Source organism: Podarcis raffonei, chromosome 14 (genome assembly GCF_027172205.1).
Source record: "Podarcis raffonei isolate rPodRaf1 chromosome 14, rPodRaf1.pri, whole genome shotgun sequence".
Taxonomy (NCBI): domain Eukaryota; kingdom Metazoa; phylum Chordata; class Lepidosauria; order Squamata; family Lacertidae; genus Podarcis; species Podarcis raffonei.
The window spans coordinates 34,883,471-34,898,898 of NC_070615.1; the positions used below are offsets into that span (position 1 = coordinate 34,883,471).

The 15,428-nt window shown below is 47.6% G+C and overlaps 1 protein-coding gene across 2 annotated transcripts; it reads right to left on the bottom strand.

Annotated features, from left to right (window-relative positions):
- Positions 1-781: 781 nt before the first annotated feature.
- JMJD8 (jumonji domain containing 8) lies at positions 782-12,682 on the bottom strand. Of its 2 annotated transcripts, none has more exons than XM_053364755.1 (10): positions 12,659-12,682; positions 11,596-11,817; positions 10,470-10,562; positions 9,005-9,053; positions 8,502-8,598; positions 7,898-7,966; positions 6,787-6,906; positions 4,384-4,451; positions 4,019-4,153; positions 782-3,165 (listed from the first exon to the last, which is right to left on the bottom strand). In XM_053364755.1, exons 2-10 carry the CDS (start codon positions 11,709-11,711, stop codon positions 3,085-3,087), a joined length of 828 nt encoding a protein of 275 aa, XP_053220730.1. In that variant the 5' UTR covers positions 11,712-11,817; positions 12,659-12,682; the 3' UTR covers positions 782-3,084. The 2 variants fall into 2 exon arrangements, with proteins under 2 accessions (XP_053220730.1, XP_053220731.1); XM_053364756.1 differs by having other exon boundaries at positions 12,633-12,671.
- Between the last annotated feature and the right edge of the window lie 2,746 nt (positions 12,683-15,428).

The window sequence follows — 15,428 nt, forward strand, 5'->3', positions numbered from 1 at the left end:
TATGAAAGGGACTTGAGACAAACTGCTGCAGTGCGTGACAGGCTCTCGTTACGGGTGCCAGCCAGCCACACTGTCTTTCGGGGCCTCCATTACATTTCCCACTGTCCTATTTTCCCCCTCAGCAGTCTGCATCCTGTGCCCACTGCCGTTTTGGTTTTTTGAGGGGGGTACAATTGTACTTCTGCAATCCATGGGGTTCCCCCAAACCTGCTGCTACCTCTCTGGTCTGGGTGCTGCTATTTTGACTGTGCTTCAGTGGGGGGAAATGAGTTTGTTTCTTACACTCCAGGAAGCAAATGGAAATGGAGGGTGGGGTGGAATTTCTTGTAGGCCTTGCTTGAGCATCATCTACTAGCCCTCCCTATCTCTTTACCCTTTTCACCCCTTCTGTAAAGTGCTCCCGGTTTTGTTGGGCAAACGCTCCCATTATCTCTGACCATTGGGTGTGCAGGCTGGAGCTGTTGGAGTCTAGCAACATCCGAAGGGGTCACAGGTTCCCCATCCCTGCTGTAAAAACAAAACAAAGCATGCAATTCTGCATTATGAAAAGAACTCCCTGTCTAGAAAGCCTTACCTCCCAACAATCACAACCTGTTTACTATATACTTGGAGATCAGAGTTAAGGAGAAAGCATTCCTTTAAAACGCCCACACAAACCTCAGCAGGGCAGCCTCTCTTTAAAAACTGAACACTGCCCTTGTTTTTAATGTATTTTCCCATTTATATCCTTCCCCCACCCAGCCCCCAGAATAAAACTACGTGAAGACCACTTTACAAACAGTTCAGGTTTTTGAAATATATTTTAAATCCAAAAATGAAGTTGACTGCTTTCAAGAAACAATTGCATTTGTTTTGTATCGCTTGCAAAGAAAAAACAGTCCAGTGTGACCCCAGACTCAACTTTCAAAAGCACTTCTTTGGAAATTGGTCCCATCCACTCCCTGCCCATCCCTCCACTGTTATTCCTAGGAGGTCAGCATGAACAACAAGGATCATCCAGCAAATGCAGACAGTGAAGGCTCTCAAACTCTATTGCTGAGATTTTCCCCATACAAGCGCACACATGTAGCCCAGCTGTTCTCTATAAAATGGGGGCACTCTGCTGGCAAATGTTACACTTGCTGCCTTTGTTCCATCTTTTCTGACAAGAACTTTACAAAACAAAACCCTTTTTCTTTTTTATAAAAAGGTAAAACTTTGAGAAGCAAAATGGTGTTAGCAGATCTAATTTAATTTGAAGAGGGGTAAACCACACCTGGGGAACTTGTGGCCCTCTAGATTTTGTTGGGCTCCATCTCCCATCATCCCTCACCATCAGCTATGTTGGCTGGGGCTGCTAGGAGTTGGAGTCCAACGGCAGCTGGCTAGCCACAGCTTCACAACCCCTGGTATAAACTGCCCTGCCGGAACGGCAGAGGCCCTTTTGGTCCTGCAGTTTATCACTTGATGAGCACCATGCTCAAGCTGAGAAGCCATGTAGGAACTCCATTGCAGCCACCTTCCATTAAAAGGGCTGGTGGGAAAGGCTCTTATCTGACTGATGGAGAGTTGCTGCCAATCACTCAACAATCCTGGGCTGGATGGGCACACAGCCTGACAACAGCTTCCCATGTTCCTATGAACGCATGTGAGTGACCTAAACCTGCAAATCCAATTTGGCATCAGAAGCAGGGCTGAGTCTGCCTTTATCGCAAACTAGTGAACTTTAGAGGTAAACGTGTTCTTGGAAAGTCTCATGTAGCTGGAGAAACCATTTAGACAGCATCTGTCCACAAAGCACTAAATTGCAGCTTGGGGAATGCATGGCCCTCCAGCTGTCATTTGGCTAGAACTTTCATCATCTTTGACTGCTTACCATGTTGGCTGGAACTGATGGAGCTGGGGGAGTCTCAATAGCAGCTGGGGGGCACAGGACCCCTCATCTCTGAGTTACATCTCTGCAAGTGCATTTGATGTGATCCCTGATTGCCTTGGACAGAGGTGTGAAACCTTTGGCCCTCCGGGTATTGCTGAGTTGGAGCCCTCTCATCCCCCAAGACTATCGGCCATGCAGATGGGAGGCCCATGAACAACTGGAGGGCCAGAGGTTCCCTGCCAGAAACAATGACAAACAAAAAATGGAACTGGGGCTTCATGGCAGGAAGTGAAGATGAGAGGAATCAACAGGGAAAACTTGGAATAGGTCACATTTTTGTGGTACAAAGAAGATTTGTAAAAACTTGAGTTTCCCCAAACCTTGCATTTGTGGGTGAGCCCTACTCCCCTATCTAACATCAGCCTGATATGCAGAAATTCACCAGTGAATGTTTTTTTAGCAGAGGCCCAGCTGGTGGGAAAGAGAGAAACAACATCACCAGCTTAATTTTTTGAACCAGCTAAACCGGATAGGACTAGGCTTATTTAAAAAATAAATGGGCATCCAGCTGTAAAGAGCACTCTACTGTTGTTTATCACAGGTGACTACATGCAAACAGCCTATTTAACGTCATCCGAGGGCTCCCAATTTTTCAACTCCTAAGTCATTCGGAAGTCACGTTTCCTTCCTGGAATGTAAGGCTATAATTAGAGGACCTGCCTATTACAAAGGGTGGTCACTGGAAATTTCTGATTCATCATCACCTTGTCCATTTTTTACCCAGGAATGGGGAAACCCATGGCTCCCCAGATTATGTTGGACTACAATGCCCCACATCAGACCCAGCCTACAGAACCAGTGGTCAAGGCTAATGGAAGTTGCGGTCTAGTAGGTTCCAGATTAGAAAAGGCTACAGCAAGTCATCTTTCAGACGAGGGGTAGGTGACATTGTCCAAACATCTGGAGGGAATCACAACCCCCATCTGCCCTAGCCAGCATTGTCAGTGGGCAGGGATCATGGGAGTTGTAGTCCAAAACATTGGGAAGTCCACTAGCAGACCACCACCTGCCTTCTCCTTAATTCTGTGCTATGATCCAATGAGAGACTGGGGTGGCCCCACCATCACTAGCCTCAGATTCCCCAAATGTTGTCAACAAATCCTGATTCTTCGTACACCATCGCAGGAATAGTGGCAAGAAGGCCAAGGAGGAGCCACCATGCAGATCTGCTAACCCAGGAACGTGGAGATGAAAACGCTGGTGTCCAGATTCAAGGTAGCATGCCACCATCGGTCTGGGAAGTACAGGACCTGTAGGGAAGGCAGAAGAGAGGGAGAGAACAAAGCGAGGACTAAAGGGGCCTGGCAACACCATGCCTTGCTAAAGTCCCTATTGTTACACACCCCTGCTGTGAGAGGTTTCAGGGGATTGTACTATCACGTTTAGCTTCCTAGCAATGAAAGGCGACTTAAAGGAAGCAAAAGTGGAAGCTAAGCAAGCAGTCTGACACGAAGCAGATCTCCTAAAGAACAATCCAGGTCAACCTTCCGAGGCTGCAGAGCCAATTTCAGAGCAGGTGACAGCAGTGGGCCCAAGACACCTGACCAGAGATGCCACACAAGCTTGTGGCAGGCTATGTAAAGGTAAAAGGACCCCTGACTATTCGGTCCAGTCGTGACCGACTCTGGGGTTGCAGTGCTCATCTCGCTTTATTGGCCAAGGGAGCCAGCGTACAGCTTCCGGGTCATGTGGCCAGCATGACTAAGCCACTTCTGGTGAACCAGAGCAGCGCACGAAAATGCCATTTACCTTCCCGCCAGAGCGGTACCTATTTATCTACTTGCACTTTTTGGGGTGCTTTCGAACTGCTAGGTTGGCAGGAGCAGGGACTGAGCAACGGGAGCTCACCCCGTTGTGGGGATTCGAACCGCCAACCTTCTGATCGGCAAGTCCTAGGCTCTGTGGTTTAACCCACAGCGCCACCCTAGAGTGCAGCAATTTGTGTTGATATGCACCAGCCAGGATTTCGGCCTGAAATTCTAGAGAAACAGTGCAGAGTCAGTGCAGGCAACACTGAGCAAGATGGACCAACAGTTTGACTTGGCCCTAGAGTAATGTAGGCAATGCCAGAACTTTGGAAATGGGGCCACAGCCGTGACTCACCTCTCCGGGGTGAATGGTGCACTCGAGGGGCTTCTCCCACGACGGTAGAAAGGGGTATGTATCCAACAACCAAGATAGTGTTGTTCTGTTGGGATGGAACTCTGGCATTTTCTCTGGAGGATACAGAAACCAGCGCTATGGGGACAGAGAGAAGGACTTAGCTGGTAGGAACAGTAAAAGGGATGGGGAACCTGTGGCCACCCAGATGCTGGGTGAACAGGCTCTTGAAGAGCATCCAGTCCAGTTGAGCCCCCACCCCCACGGCTGATGTCTCAAACAAGACCACCTAGCAGGTGCAGGCTGACCACCTGCATGCAAAGGTTGGCGATCACAGCCCCTCTCATTGCTCCAGCCGAAGCACTTACTTTCCTGCCGAAGATCACCTCTGAGTAACCTGGGCCGTGCCAATGGAACGGGACTCCCGAGCCGGGGCCTGCAAACGACCGGAGAAGAAAGAAAAGGGAGGAAATTAGCATTTATTTTCAAGGAGCATTACCATCAAGACAGGAACGCGGTGGCGCTGTGGGTTAAACCACAGAGCCTAGGACTTGCCGATCAGAAGGTCTGCAGTTCAAATCCCCGTGATGGGGTGAGCTCCCGCTGCTTGGTCCCTGCTCCTGCCCACCTAGCAGTTCGAAAGCACCCCAAAAAGTGCAAGTAGATAAATAGGTACTGCTCCGGCGGGAAGGTAAACGGCGTTTCCGTGCGCTGCTCTGGTTCGTCAGAAGCGGCTTAGTCATGCTGGCCACATGACCCGGAAGCTGTACGCCGGCTCCCTCGGCCAATAAAGCGAGATGAGCGCTGCAACCCCAGAGTCAGTCACAACTGGACCTGATGGTCAGGGGTCCCTTTACCTTTTACCATCAAGACATAGATCACAGAATTGTAGACTTGGAAGGGACCCTGTGGATCATCTAGTCCAGAGCTTTCCAAACTTTTCATGTTGGCAACACACTTTTTAGACAGTTTTATTAGCAAACCAGAGGTTAAACTAACCCCTTCCCAGTCCTGGAAGGAGTGCAGGGAGCGCTTGTGCTACACACTGCAGCCGACACACTGACACAGGCATAGGCAAACTCTGGCCCTCCAGATGTTTGGGACTACAATTCCCATCATCCCTAGCTAACAGGACCAGGGGTCAGGGATGATGGGAATTGTAGTCCCAAACATCTGGAGGGCCGGAGTTTGCCTACGCCTGCACTAACATGTCACGACACACAGTCTGGAAAGCTCTGATCTAGTCCAACTCCCCATAATGCAGGAATATGCACCTGTCCCTTACAGGGATCAAACTTGCAACCTTGGCATTATCAGCACCATGCTCTAACCAACTGAGTTATCCAGGCTGACTCGCGGTACCAAATGGCTGGGCTCCTTATAGACTATATTTCTGATTGACAGTGTGGTGCAGCGATTGGAGTGTTGCATTAGGGCCCTGGAGACATGGGTTCAAATCCATGCTCCACCATGATGTTTGCCGACTGGCCTTGGGCCAGTCACTGGCTTTCAGCCTGTTTACTGTTATTATTAGTTAATTCATTACTTGCCCATCTCCCTACAGTCCCAGGTCAGATTACAGCAATTAAAACACAACATTAAAATATCTTCCTCCTGGAGTTTTGACGACAAAATGGCGGTGGGGGTGGAGATCACTGTACACTGTAAATGAAGGAACTACGTATCTTGCTTTTCTTGCACTACGAAACTCAAGGACTTGCCTCCAACCTGGGCTGAGTAGGATCCAGGTGTTCAGACCATTCCCTTGTCTCAGAGGAAGGCTGATGGCAGCAAATGCCACGGGAATAATCTTGCTGCTGCTTTAGGTTCTCTCTGCTCCCATTACCAGACTTGGATGTTTTGTTCTTGTTTTCTTCTTCACACCATAAGGTTTCGATATAGGAGGATATATTTCTCCTTTAGCCAAGCACAGTCTAGGGCCTACTTTCTCCAGCACTGCAGAGTGTACCCACTGTTAAGTTACACAACTGCAGCTGCTGAGTTTTGCTTCACCACTATGACCTTGAGCAATCCTGCAGCCGTCTCTCTACCCAGGTGGCAAGATAACCAATTCGCTGGCACTTTTCCCTCAGAAAGGCTATGCCCAGAATCCCATGACTATTGAAAGAAAAGCAAGCAAGAAGCCTTCAAGGACACATTCCACAGCAAGGCAAAAAAATTCAGGGAGAGTGCAAAGTAGCGTCGGTGAGAGGAATGGCCTGGAGGGAAGGGGCATGACCTGGAAAGAGTCCCAAGGGCCAGACAGAGAGTGTTGGAGGGCCACATTCGGCCCCAAGGTCTGAGTTTCCCTATCCCTATGGAAGACCGCTAAAGAAATAAATCGAGGGTGAAGGCCTGGGGTCTGCCTTGAAACCAGCTGAAATTCACAGAAATGAAAACCCCAATAGAGCCTGAGAGGCAGTGTGGTGTAGTGGTTAGAGTGTTGGACTAGGAGCCAGGAGGCCAGGGTTCAAATCCCCACTCAGCCATGAAACCCGGTGAGCTTGGGCCAGGCACTGCCTCTCGGCCTAGCCTACCCCACAGGGTTGTTGTGAGGATAAAATGGAGGAGGAGGAGAGAGATGTATGCCACCTTGACCTCCTTGGAAGAAAAGTGGCATATAAATCAAATAAAAATAAACAGAACAATTGGGGCAAAATATCTACATGAGTAGGCTCAGGGTGAGGATCAAACCCCTTCAAAACACACATTGGATAACAATTCCCAAGTGCCGTCTGCCTTTCCATCCCTTTGATGCGCCAGTGACTGACCTGCAATCCCAAAACTGTAGGCTCCAGTGGTGCCTGGGATCCGGAACGGTGGCGGAGTGTACTTCTGGAAGAGAGGGCCCCACTCCGTGAAGTTGTTGTCCCCAAAGAAGTAGAGTGTTTCTACAAGGAGGAGAGAGAGCACAACCGTAGACCTTTACTTAACAGAACAAACATCCTGTAATCAATTTTGTGTTCCGTTCCGAAAGCAAACTGTTGGATTTTCATGACGGTGGGACATGTTCAGTCCCTTGAACAAAGAGCTGGGCTGAGAAGAGAAGCTTAGCCTTCCTGTTGCGCCAGCAGCAAGTGGAGCCTTGCTGTCTCAACAGCAAAAAGGTGGCACTGCCAGTTGTGCAGGGAGGAGAGGGGGGAAGCAAGGAATCGGCCCCTGAATACGACCCACCAGGGACTGCATGGCAGGATGGAGGCCAAGCTCAGCTCTTGAGGCAGGAGTTAAAAAGCAGGGGAAGCAATTCTAGAGTAGGATTGCATCTATTAATCCTGTATTTGGCAAGGGAAAAGCCAGGGCATGGGCAAGGTGCAAAAGAGGTTTGTGCAGCATCAGTAAAAACTAAAGGCAGCATATAGACAGGGCAGCTAGGATTCATGGAGGGGCAGTATTAGCTGAAGGAGGCTAAGGGAGAGCAAGGAGGCTGCTCCAACTCTCCTGTGACTTCTGAGCTGTCCCTATATTCTCCCCTTAGCCTCCAAGAACAAAACAGTACCGAAGACCATAGGAAAAGCCTGCTGGATCAGACAAAAGGCCCGTCTAGTTCAGCATCCTCGTCTCACAGTGCCCAACCTGTTGCCTATGTGAACGCCCCTCCTGAAATTTCCAGCAACTGGTATTCAGAAGCATTACTGGCTCCAAAAGTGGAAGCAGAGCTGAGCCACCATGGCTAGTAGCCATGGGAGCCTTCTCCATGAATCTGCCCAGTCCTCTTTTAAAGCCATCCAAGTTGCTGGCCCTCATTGCCTCCTATGGGGACAAGTTCCGTGGTTTTACGAGGCACTGCATGAGCAAGTCCTTCTTTTCATCCGTCCCAAATCTTCCAGCGTTCAGCTTCATTGGATGGTCCCGAGTTCTAGTGTTGCGGGAAGCTTTACTCACCACTCCCCAAAGAGGTCTGGTCCTGCGGCTCCAGCAACTGATCCACATACTCCTGGAAGGGCAGGTCAACTGCAAAAAGGAAGTCAGTGATGCTGAATGCAGGCAGTGGGCATGCATCTCCCTCAAAGAGCTGTCCTGCTTGGCACGAGACCAGAGATGGAGGAGACCTGTGGCCCTCCAGGTGTTTCTGAAAGCAACTATCACCTCTAAACTGAAGGAGCGTCTCCACCCCCATTGTATTGAGTCATGGACCACAAAGAGTTTCCTACTCTGCCTCCACTCCTAGTAATTTCAAATAGCTTTCTTTAATCAAATTTGAAATGTTACTTTTATGATTGCTTTTATATGCAGCCTTGGAAAAGCAAACATTCAGCTTGGTGACTTTTATCAATATATGAATACTGGCACCTCTTTTTTTTTTTTTTTTACCAAAGAGCAGTAGTGGTAAATAACAGGACTACTACTACTAGTACTACTACTAATTTTTATCAAGTAAGAACAGTGTCCTTTATAATGGGAGTGCCAGATCTGGGCCAAGCTGCATGGCTCAAGGCCAGCCCACTCTGGTTCCTTCCAGAAAGCATCTTGGCCACCCTGCCCTCACCTTTGCGGTAAGAATAGGTGTTGGCGGTGCTAAGACGGACAGGGCGGTCCCCAAACCTGGTCAGCAGCTTGTCCTTGGTACATTGAGCCTGGAACTCCTGCAGGTAACAGAAGGAGATAAGAGTAGAATCAGAGTTGGAAGGAATCTCGAAAGACCCCAGATTCAAATCCTGCATCTCCAGATACCATTGGGGGAAAACTCCTCTCTGAAAACTTGGCCAGCTGCTGACAGCATTGACAGTGCTGAGCTAGATGGACTGATGATCTACTTTGGCATAATAAGGCAGCTTCCTGTGTTCCTAAAGGAAAGGGCCACAGCTCAGTAGCAGAGCATCTGTTTGCTTTGCCTGCAGAAGGTCTTAGGTTCAATCCCCAGGGATCTCCTGGTGCAGGACTGGGAGAGACATAGGCCTGAGACCTTGGAGATCCAGCTTATGAAACTGGGCCAGCACCAAGTCTTCTTTCTAATGTTTAACCCAAATGTGCAGTTGTGGGGACACTCACCGAGTTGTCTGTTATTCCTTGGAGTATAACTGGCCGAGAGAAGGCATACCTAAGAAGCAAATAAGACAGGTACAGCTGTTGTACGCAAAGGCAGATCTAGGGGGAAGTGACCAGTGCGATCTCACTGGGTGCAGAGCTTCTGGGGTGCTGCAGGGGGCGCTGCAACTATGACATCCAACAGAAGGCAAGAGATGGGGGGGTGGCTTGCCAGATTTTGGTACTGCACAGGTGCCACTGAAATCTGAGACACCAACGTCAGCCACTGTTGTATATAACAGGCAGCTCTTATTTTCGTTTCATTTATGCACTGCCTATAAAACACCTCAAAGCAATTTAACAATAAAAACACAGTTCAAACAATCTTACATTTAAAAAACAATTGCATATATTAAAACATTTTCATGTCAAATGGGAAGGCATGCAAGAAGTCACAGGGTCAATCCCAATGGCATCTCCAGGGGGGGCTAAAAATGCCCCCTGCTTGAAACCCAGCAGAGCCACTGCCAGCCAGTGTAGACAATATGGAGCTGGATGAACCAAGGAAACTGACTAGATATAAGGTAGCTTCCTATGTACAGATGCAGATGGGGATGAAAACCTCCACTTTCAAGGAGAAAAAGGAAGATTTTGAAGAGGCATCACAACAACAACAAAGACACGCCTGTCATTATTCCTGGCTGGAATTCAATCAAGTACATGCAAATTCATGTTGAGCAGATATAGCTGATTGGGAGGTCTTGTGGAACAGACCTGAGGAAGTTCAGTCTTTTTGAGATATGCAAAGTGATGAGGAAATGTACTTGAAAGTATGGGATAACACTTGCTTATCTGGCTTATCACCAAACAGATCAGAATGAATGCTAATTAAATAGCCAACATCCTCTAATCTCTTGGCAAACAAATCAGGACGAATGCTCAGCCAACACATCATTCTGGAAGTTCCCTAAGATTCAACACTATATTTATAATAGGAACAGGGAACCTATGGCACCTCAGATGCTGCCCAAGGAATAAAGCAGGGTTTCATGTGGCTACTCATTGGGTCTTACTTCTGAGTAGGCACGCACAGGACTGTGCTGCTCATAAACAGCAAAAAGGTCACCTGTGATAACCTTGTGTATATGTGGAAAAGGATGGAAACCCTCCAAGCCTGGATAGCCAGGCATTTAAAGGTTTTTGTCCTGGCAACCTTGAAATTATTAGTCTAAGAATAGGTGATTGCTTTTAGGAGTTATAAACTTCTTTTTAGATGGCTGTTTTGCACTGTTTCTTTTCTTTTTTAAAATTATCTGTGTTACTATTGATATGTTTGCTGCCCTGGCTCCTTTGAAGGAAGGTGCAGGTATAATGAAGATGATGATTTCACAGACCTCTCCCTCCCTCCCTTCCCAAGAATGTGGACTCCACCTCCAGCCCCCTGATTATGACCAAAACAGGTAAGCAGAAAAACACCCCTGCCACTTACTGTTCAATGAACTGGGAGTAGGTTAGTGTGGCATCCCTCCTCTCAATGGTACAGCTGTCTTCTTCCATTAACGCAGAGTGGCTGCTTGTCAACCTGAGGGGAGAAGAGGTGGAGAAAGGCAGTCCTTAAAATACAGTATATTTTTCATATCCATTTATAGCAGGGGTGAGGAGCCTTTTTACAGCTGAGGGCCTCGTTCTCTCAAGGGTACTCTTTCTGGGGGCAGCATGTTATTATTATTATATTTTTTTTAATAAAAAAATTGTGTGTGCCACCCTTCATCCAAAGATCTCAGGATGGTTCACAGCATAAAAATACAGAAACAACCCCCCCCCACAGATTACATAATAAAAACAAAGAACAGAAACAAAACAAAACAAAAACCTCTCCTCCCACAAAGATATTTAAAAGGACACAGAGTGTTAGGCAGCCAAAGGCCTGGTTGAAGAGGAACTGTTTTCACCTGCTGCCTAAAGATGTATAATGAAGGCGCCAGGCGAGTCTCCCTGGGGAATGCATTCCACAAATGGGGAGCCACTGCAGAAAAGGCCAGTTTTCGTGTTGCCAGACCTCTTGTGGAGGAGGCACATGAAGAAGGGCCTCAGATGACGAATGCAGGGTGGGGGCAAGGCAAGGCCAAACCAATAAAAGGTGGATACAGAGCATTCCCCCCCTCTCTTCCTGACACTCCCCATTCCCCTCTGACACCCCCTATTCTCTGACACCCCTATTCTCACTTCCCCTCTCTCTGACTCCCCCTGAATGAATCAGACCTGAGCACTTGAAAACCAGCTCCAGCTCATTCTTTGTTTCCACATTCTACAGGTCCTGCTTTCTCAAGGCTATTAACACAGTAACAACAAGGTCATGCTAAAGTGATCACAATTAAAGTTTAACAAATAAAGACACGGCCCTAAAGCGGGGAAAGAAGACTGTGCAACAATGAATGAATTAAACAAACAAACAAGCAAGCAAACAAACAGGCCATTGGTTGAAATTGAGGCAAAAATGTGATACAGGAGGATGGGAGCCTTTCAAAATGTGAGTTCATGCATGAAGGGATTATATACGAGGAAGAAGCCACCCAATTCTCACTGATCCATTTTTTGACTGTGTACCTACTCACCAGCCTCCATCAGTGTCCAGCAATGCTAAATATCCAGGCAGAAGGAAGATAATCAAGAAGGGGAAGAGCAAAAAGCGCTGGCCCCTGGTTCCCATCTGCTCCAAAATCCTACACATCTGTCATTCCAAGCAGTGATCCTTTGCAGGCTGAGGTTGCAGTGGGAGAACCTTGTGATCAACCTCCTTCAGGAAAAATGCTTTAAGGCCAGGTGCTCATCTGCATCTGGAAGATGGTAGAGTGCGGGTAGCAGTTTATACACAAGAAAAGATCCAGGTTCAAATCTACACTCAGCTGCGAAACTTGTTATAAGGAAGGCCATAAGGAAGGCGGACCCTCTCGGCTGATACTGTACCACAAGGGGTGGTTGATAAGGTTGGACACAGGTTGACTGTTGCATGAGAATTGGCCAACTCACAGGATCATTCCAAAATACTCATCCAGCAACCCTGGCTGCTTCAGTACACTGCTTAACACCTTTCCTTTTCCCATAACGAGGGGGATTAAAAAAGATGCAAAATTATAAAGTGCATCTAAGTGCATTACATTTTCATACCCATGCCAGAGCGTTCAGATTGTGATAGTGTGTGTGTGTGTGTGTGTGTGTGTGTGTGTGTGTCCTACTTTACAAAGGACAGCCCTCTGCTGAAGGGCTGCCTGGTCCCATTGTAGCTGAAAGGTAAAAAAACACCAAACCCCATCAGAAGCAAGAGCAGTGTGGGGAGGGCTTGAACTTGCCCACCCCCAAACCGCAGGCAGGCAGCTGACTAGGCCAGTCTCCCCCCACTATGGCGAGATGCGTTTTATTCCTGGTTTAAATTACAGCAATTATTTCAAAATTTGCATCTATAGGCATAAATTGCCACTTGCAAATTGTAGGCAAATCTGTATCCTCGTTTGCCCCCGCGCAACTCCCGGCGCTGCATTTCCTCTTTCTTAGAGACACGTAAGCGGCTTCATCGGGCTGATGACGAGCAGACGGTATCTAGACGCTCCTCCCGCCTCTCTCCTCCCTGCATCCCTCCACCTGCTGGGCCCACCTGCGTCTCCATCCCTCCCGCTTTACCTCGCCTTCCTTTTACCACGCCGGTAAGCCCCCTGGAACGGGCAACCCTTCCTCGCCCCTTTGGATCTGGGAATTGTAGTCCGTACGTTGCAGCCACTCCGGGAAACAGAGTCGTCACCGTGAGAACCTCTCGACTTCCCAGCCAGGCAACACCCAACATTATTTCTCGCGACGCTGGCCGCTTTCCAAGTTGGAAATGTGCAAAAATTAATCCCAGCTGTAGCAGCGCAGGAAAGGAGGAAGGACTACATTACCCAGCAGGCACAGAGGGCACAGGGGGTAAGCCAAAGGGAGAACCCCCCCCCCCGCAAAAGAATGTCGAAAGCCGGCTGTTTTGGTATTGGATACAAGGGCTAAGACTACATCACCCACAAAGCATTGCAGCTGAAACGCGCACCTTTTCTTCTCTCGACGCACATGAGTTTTCCCTCTGTACTCTTACCAGGGAGGGTGGCGTTGTATGGAAGAGAACGTAGCATCCCAAAACCACACATATTCTTTGCCCTGCTGGAGAGCTCGTCGTGTTAGAATGTGCCACGACTGGAAAACCCAGTCAAGTTACCTCAGTGTGGGCTTGCTTCTCCTAATGCACACCTCCTGATAATTTGTGATTCAAATAAAAATTACATTGATGCTTTTGAATTATGTTGCTTGAGAGTCCTATGGACTGCAAGATCAAACCTATCCATTCTTAAGGAAATCAGCCCTGAGTGCTCACTGGAAGGACAGATTGTGAAGCTGAGACTCCAATACTTTGGCCACCTCATGAGAAGACTCCCTGGAAAAGACTGTTGGGAAAGATGAAGGGGACGACAGAGGATGAGATGGTTGGACAGTGTTCTCGAAGCTACAAACATGAGTTTGACCAAGCTGCGGGAGGCAGTGGAAGACAGGAGTGCCTGGTGTGCTCTGGTCCATGGGGTCACAAAGAGTCGGACACGACTAAACGACTAAACAACAACAAGTTTTGGCCCATTGGGGGAGAAATCCAAACATTGAAGAAGTATAATCAAATAGTTTTGGGATCCCTTAAGACTAACACATTTATGGTATAGCCTGATGAATGAAGGTACAAATATACATGTTTGTGAGGATTGCAGTGAGGTCAGAGGGAAAGGAAGCACAGAAAAGTACAGGTGGTGACAATTGCCTTATTAACAGGTTAGACTACTGCAACACGTACATGGGGCTGCCTTTGAGGCTGGCTAGGAAACAACAGCTGGTGCAGGAAGCAGCTGCTAGGCTGTTAACGGGGACAAAACATGAATGCTTAACTCTGGTTCTGGTCTGACTGCACTCTCCAATTTGTTTCTGGTCTCAAAAGTGCTGGTATTGACTTTTAGAGCCGTATATGGTTCAGAACACCTATAACCAAAGAGCTGCCTTTCCCTTTATGAATCCTTATGGACCCTGAAATTGTCATATGCCATTTTTTGCATGCTTCCTCCAAGGGAGGTCTAGAGGGTAGCAATGATAGAACAAACCTTTTCTGTAGTAGATCCCCACCCCTAGGAAGTGCTCTCTCCAGGGAGGCTTTCCTGGAACCAACTTTGTCATTTTGGCAGCAAAGACATCACCCCCTGCAGTGGACATTCGGGTACCAGTGACTGGATGCTTACACATTTTTAGTATGTATTTTATTCTTTTTGTAGATCACTTGGAGGTTTTTCATTGTGACAAGCAATTAAAAAATGCAATAAACCTAAGCAAACCATTCTCACTCAAAATGTTTGATAGCACAATCCTTCATCAGTAACTCATTCAAGACATGTAGCATGATATAGTGTGTACACAGCCTTTATCTTTAAAACACATTCCCCCCGCCCCTCAAAAAATTATGGACCCTGTAGTTGGTTAAGGGGTTCTTGGGAATTGTAGCTCTGTGAGATATAAACTAGAACCCTGAATTATTTGAGGAAAGAATGTGCCTTGAATGTGCTTTAAAGGGATAGTGGGCAGGTAGTTGTAGTCCTTCAGTCCACAAGTGATAGCACTGAACCTCTTGAAATACTGCAATTCAAAGGCTTCACAGTCTGCCTTTGAAGTTCCTTTTCCCAGTAATGGTTACCTTCAGATCAGCTGCAGACTGTTCTGGGAGACTAAAATGCATAGCTGTCAACTTTTCCCTTTTCTTGTGAGGAATCCTATTCGGAATAAGGGAATTTCCCTTTAAAAAAGCGAAATGTTGACAGCTATGCTCAAATGTTCTCCCATTGGCTTTAATAGGGCCAAACAAAAAGTCACAACACAGAAGTGAGCAAGCTTTCAAGCTTCACAAAAGTCTTCCTCAGTTAAGATATATTACACAAAGCCAAAAGTGTGGGCAGGAGAGAAAAAAGATGTTCCTGGGCATGATGGAAAAGGCCAAGGCTACAATCTGCAACAGCTTTCCAAGGTGGAGCACTCCAGATATTTTAAACTACAATTCCCAACAGCATGAGTCAAATAATGAGTGACGTTAACACCTGCAGTTGGAAGACCACTCTGTACTCGCATTAGTGCTATCTGAAGAAAAGAGGCAGGAGGAACTAAAGCTGAACTTGCAGAAGGTTTCTTTAGAGAACTCGGTATTACAAGCAGGGCCTGCAGCAAAATGTTGCAGGGCATTCCCACCGTCTTAAGTCAAGGATGGGGAAACTGTAGCCCCTTCAGAAGTTGATGGACTTCAACTCCCTTCATTGCTGACCATGGGCCATATTGGCTTGATCAACACTATTCCCTATCCTTGCTCTAAGCAGAGAGCTGTTGTTCAGGGGCCCAACCAACTGAA

Excerpts from the sequence above, each read along its gene's own strand:
- JMJD8 (XM_053364755.1), bottom strand. The coding sequence starts at position 11,711 with ATGTGTAGGATTTTGGAGCAGATGGGAACCAGGGGCCAGCGCTTTTTG. Across the intron at positions 10,563-11,595 it reads CTGGACACTGATGGAGGCTG|GTTGACAAGCAGCCACTCTG; the intron begins GTGAGTAGGTAC and ends TTCTCCCCTCAG. Across the intron at positions 4,452-6,786 it reads CTACAGTTTTGGGATTGCAG|GCCCCGGCTCGGGAGTCCCG; the intron begins GTCAGTCACTGG and ends GGTCGTTTGCAG.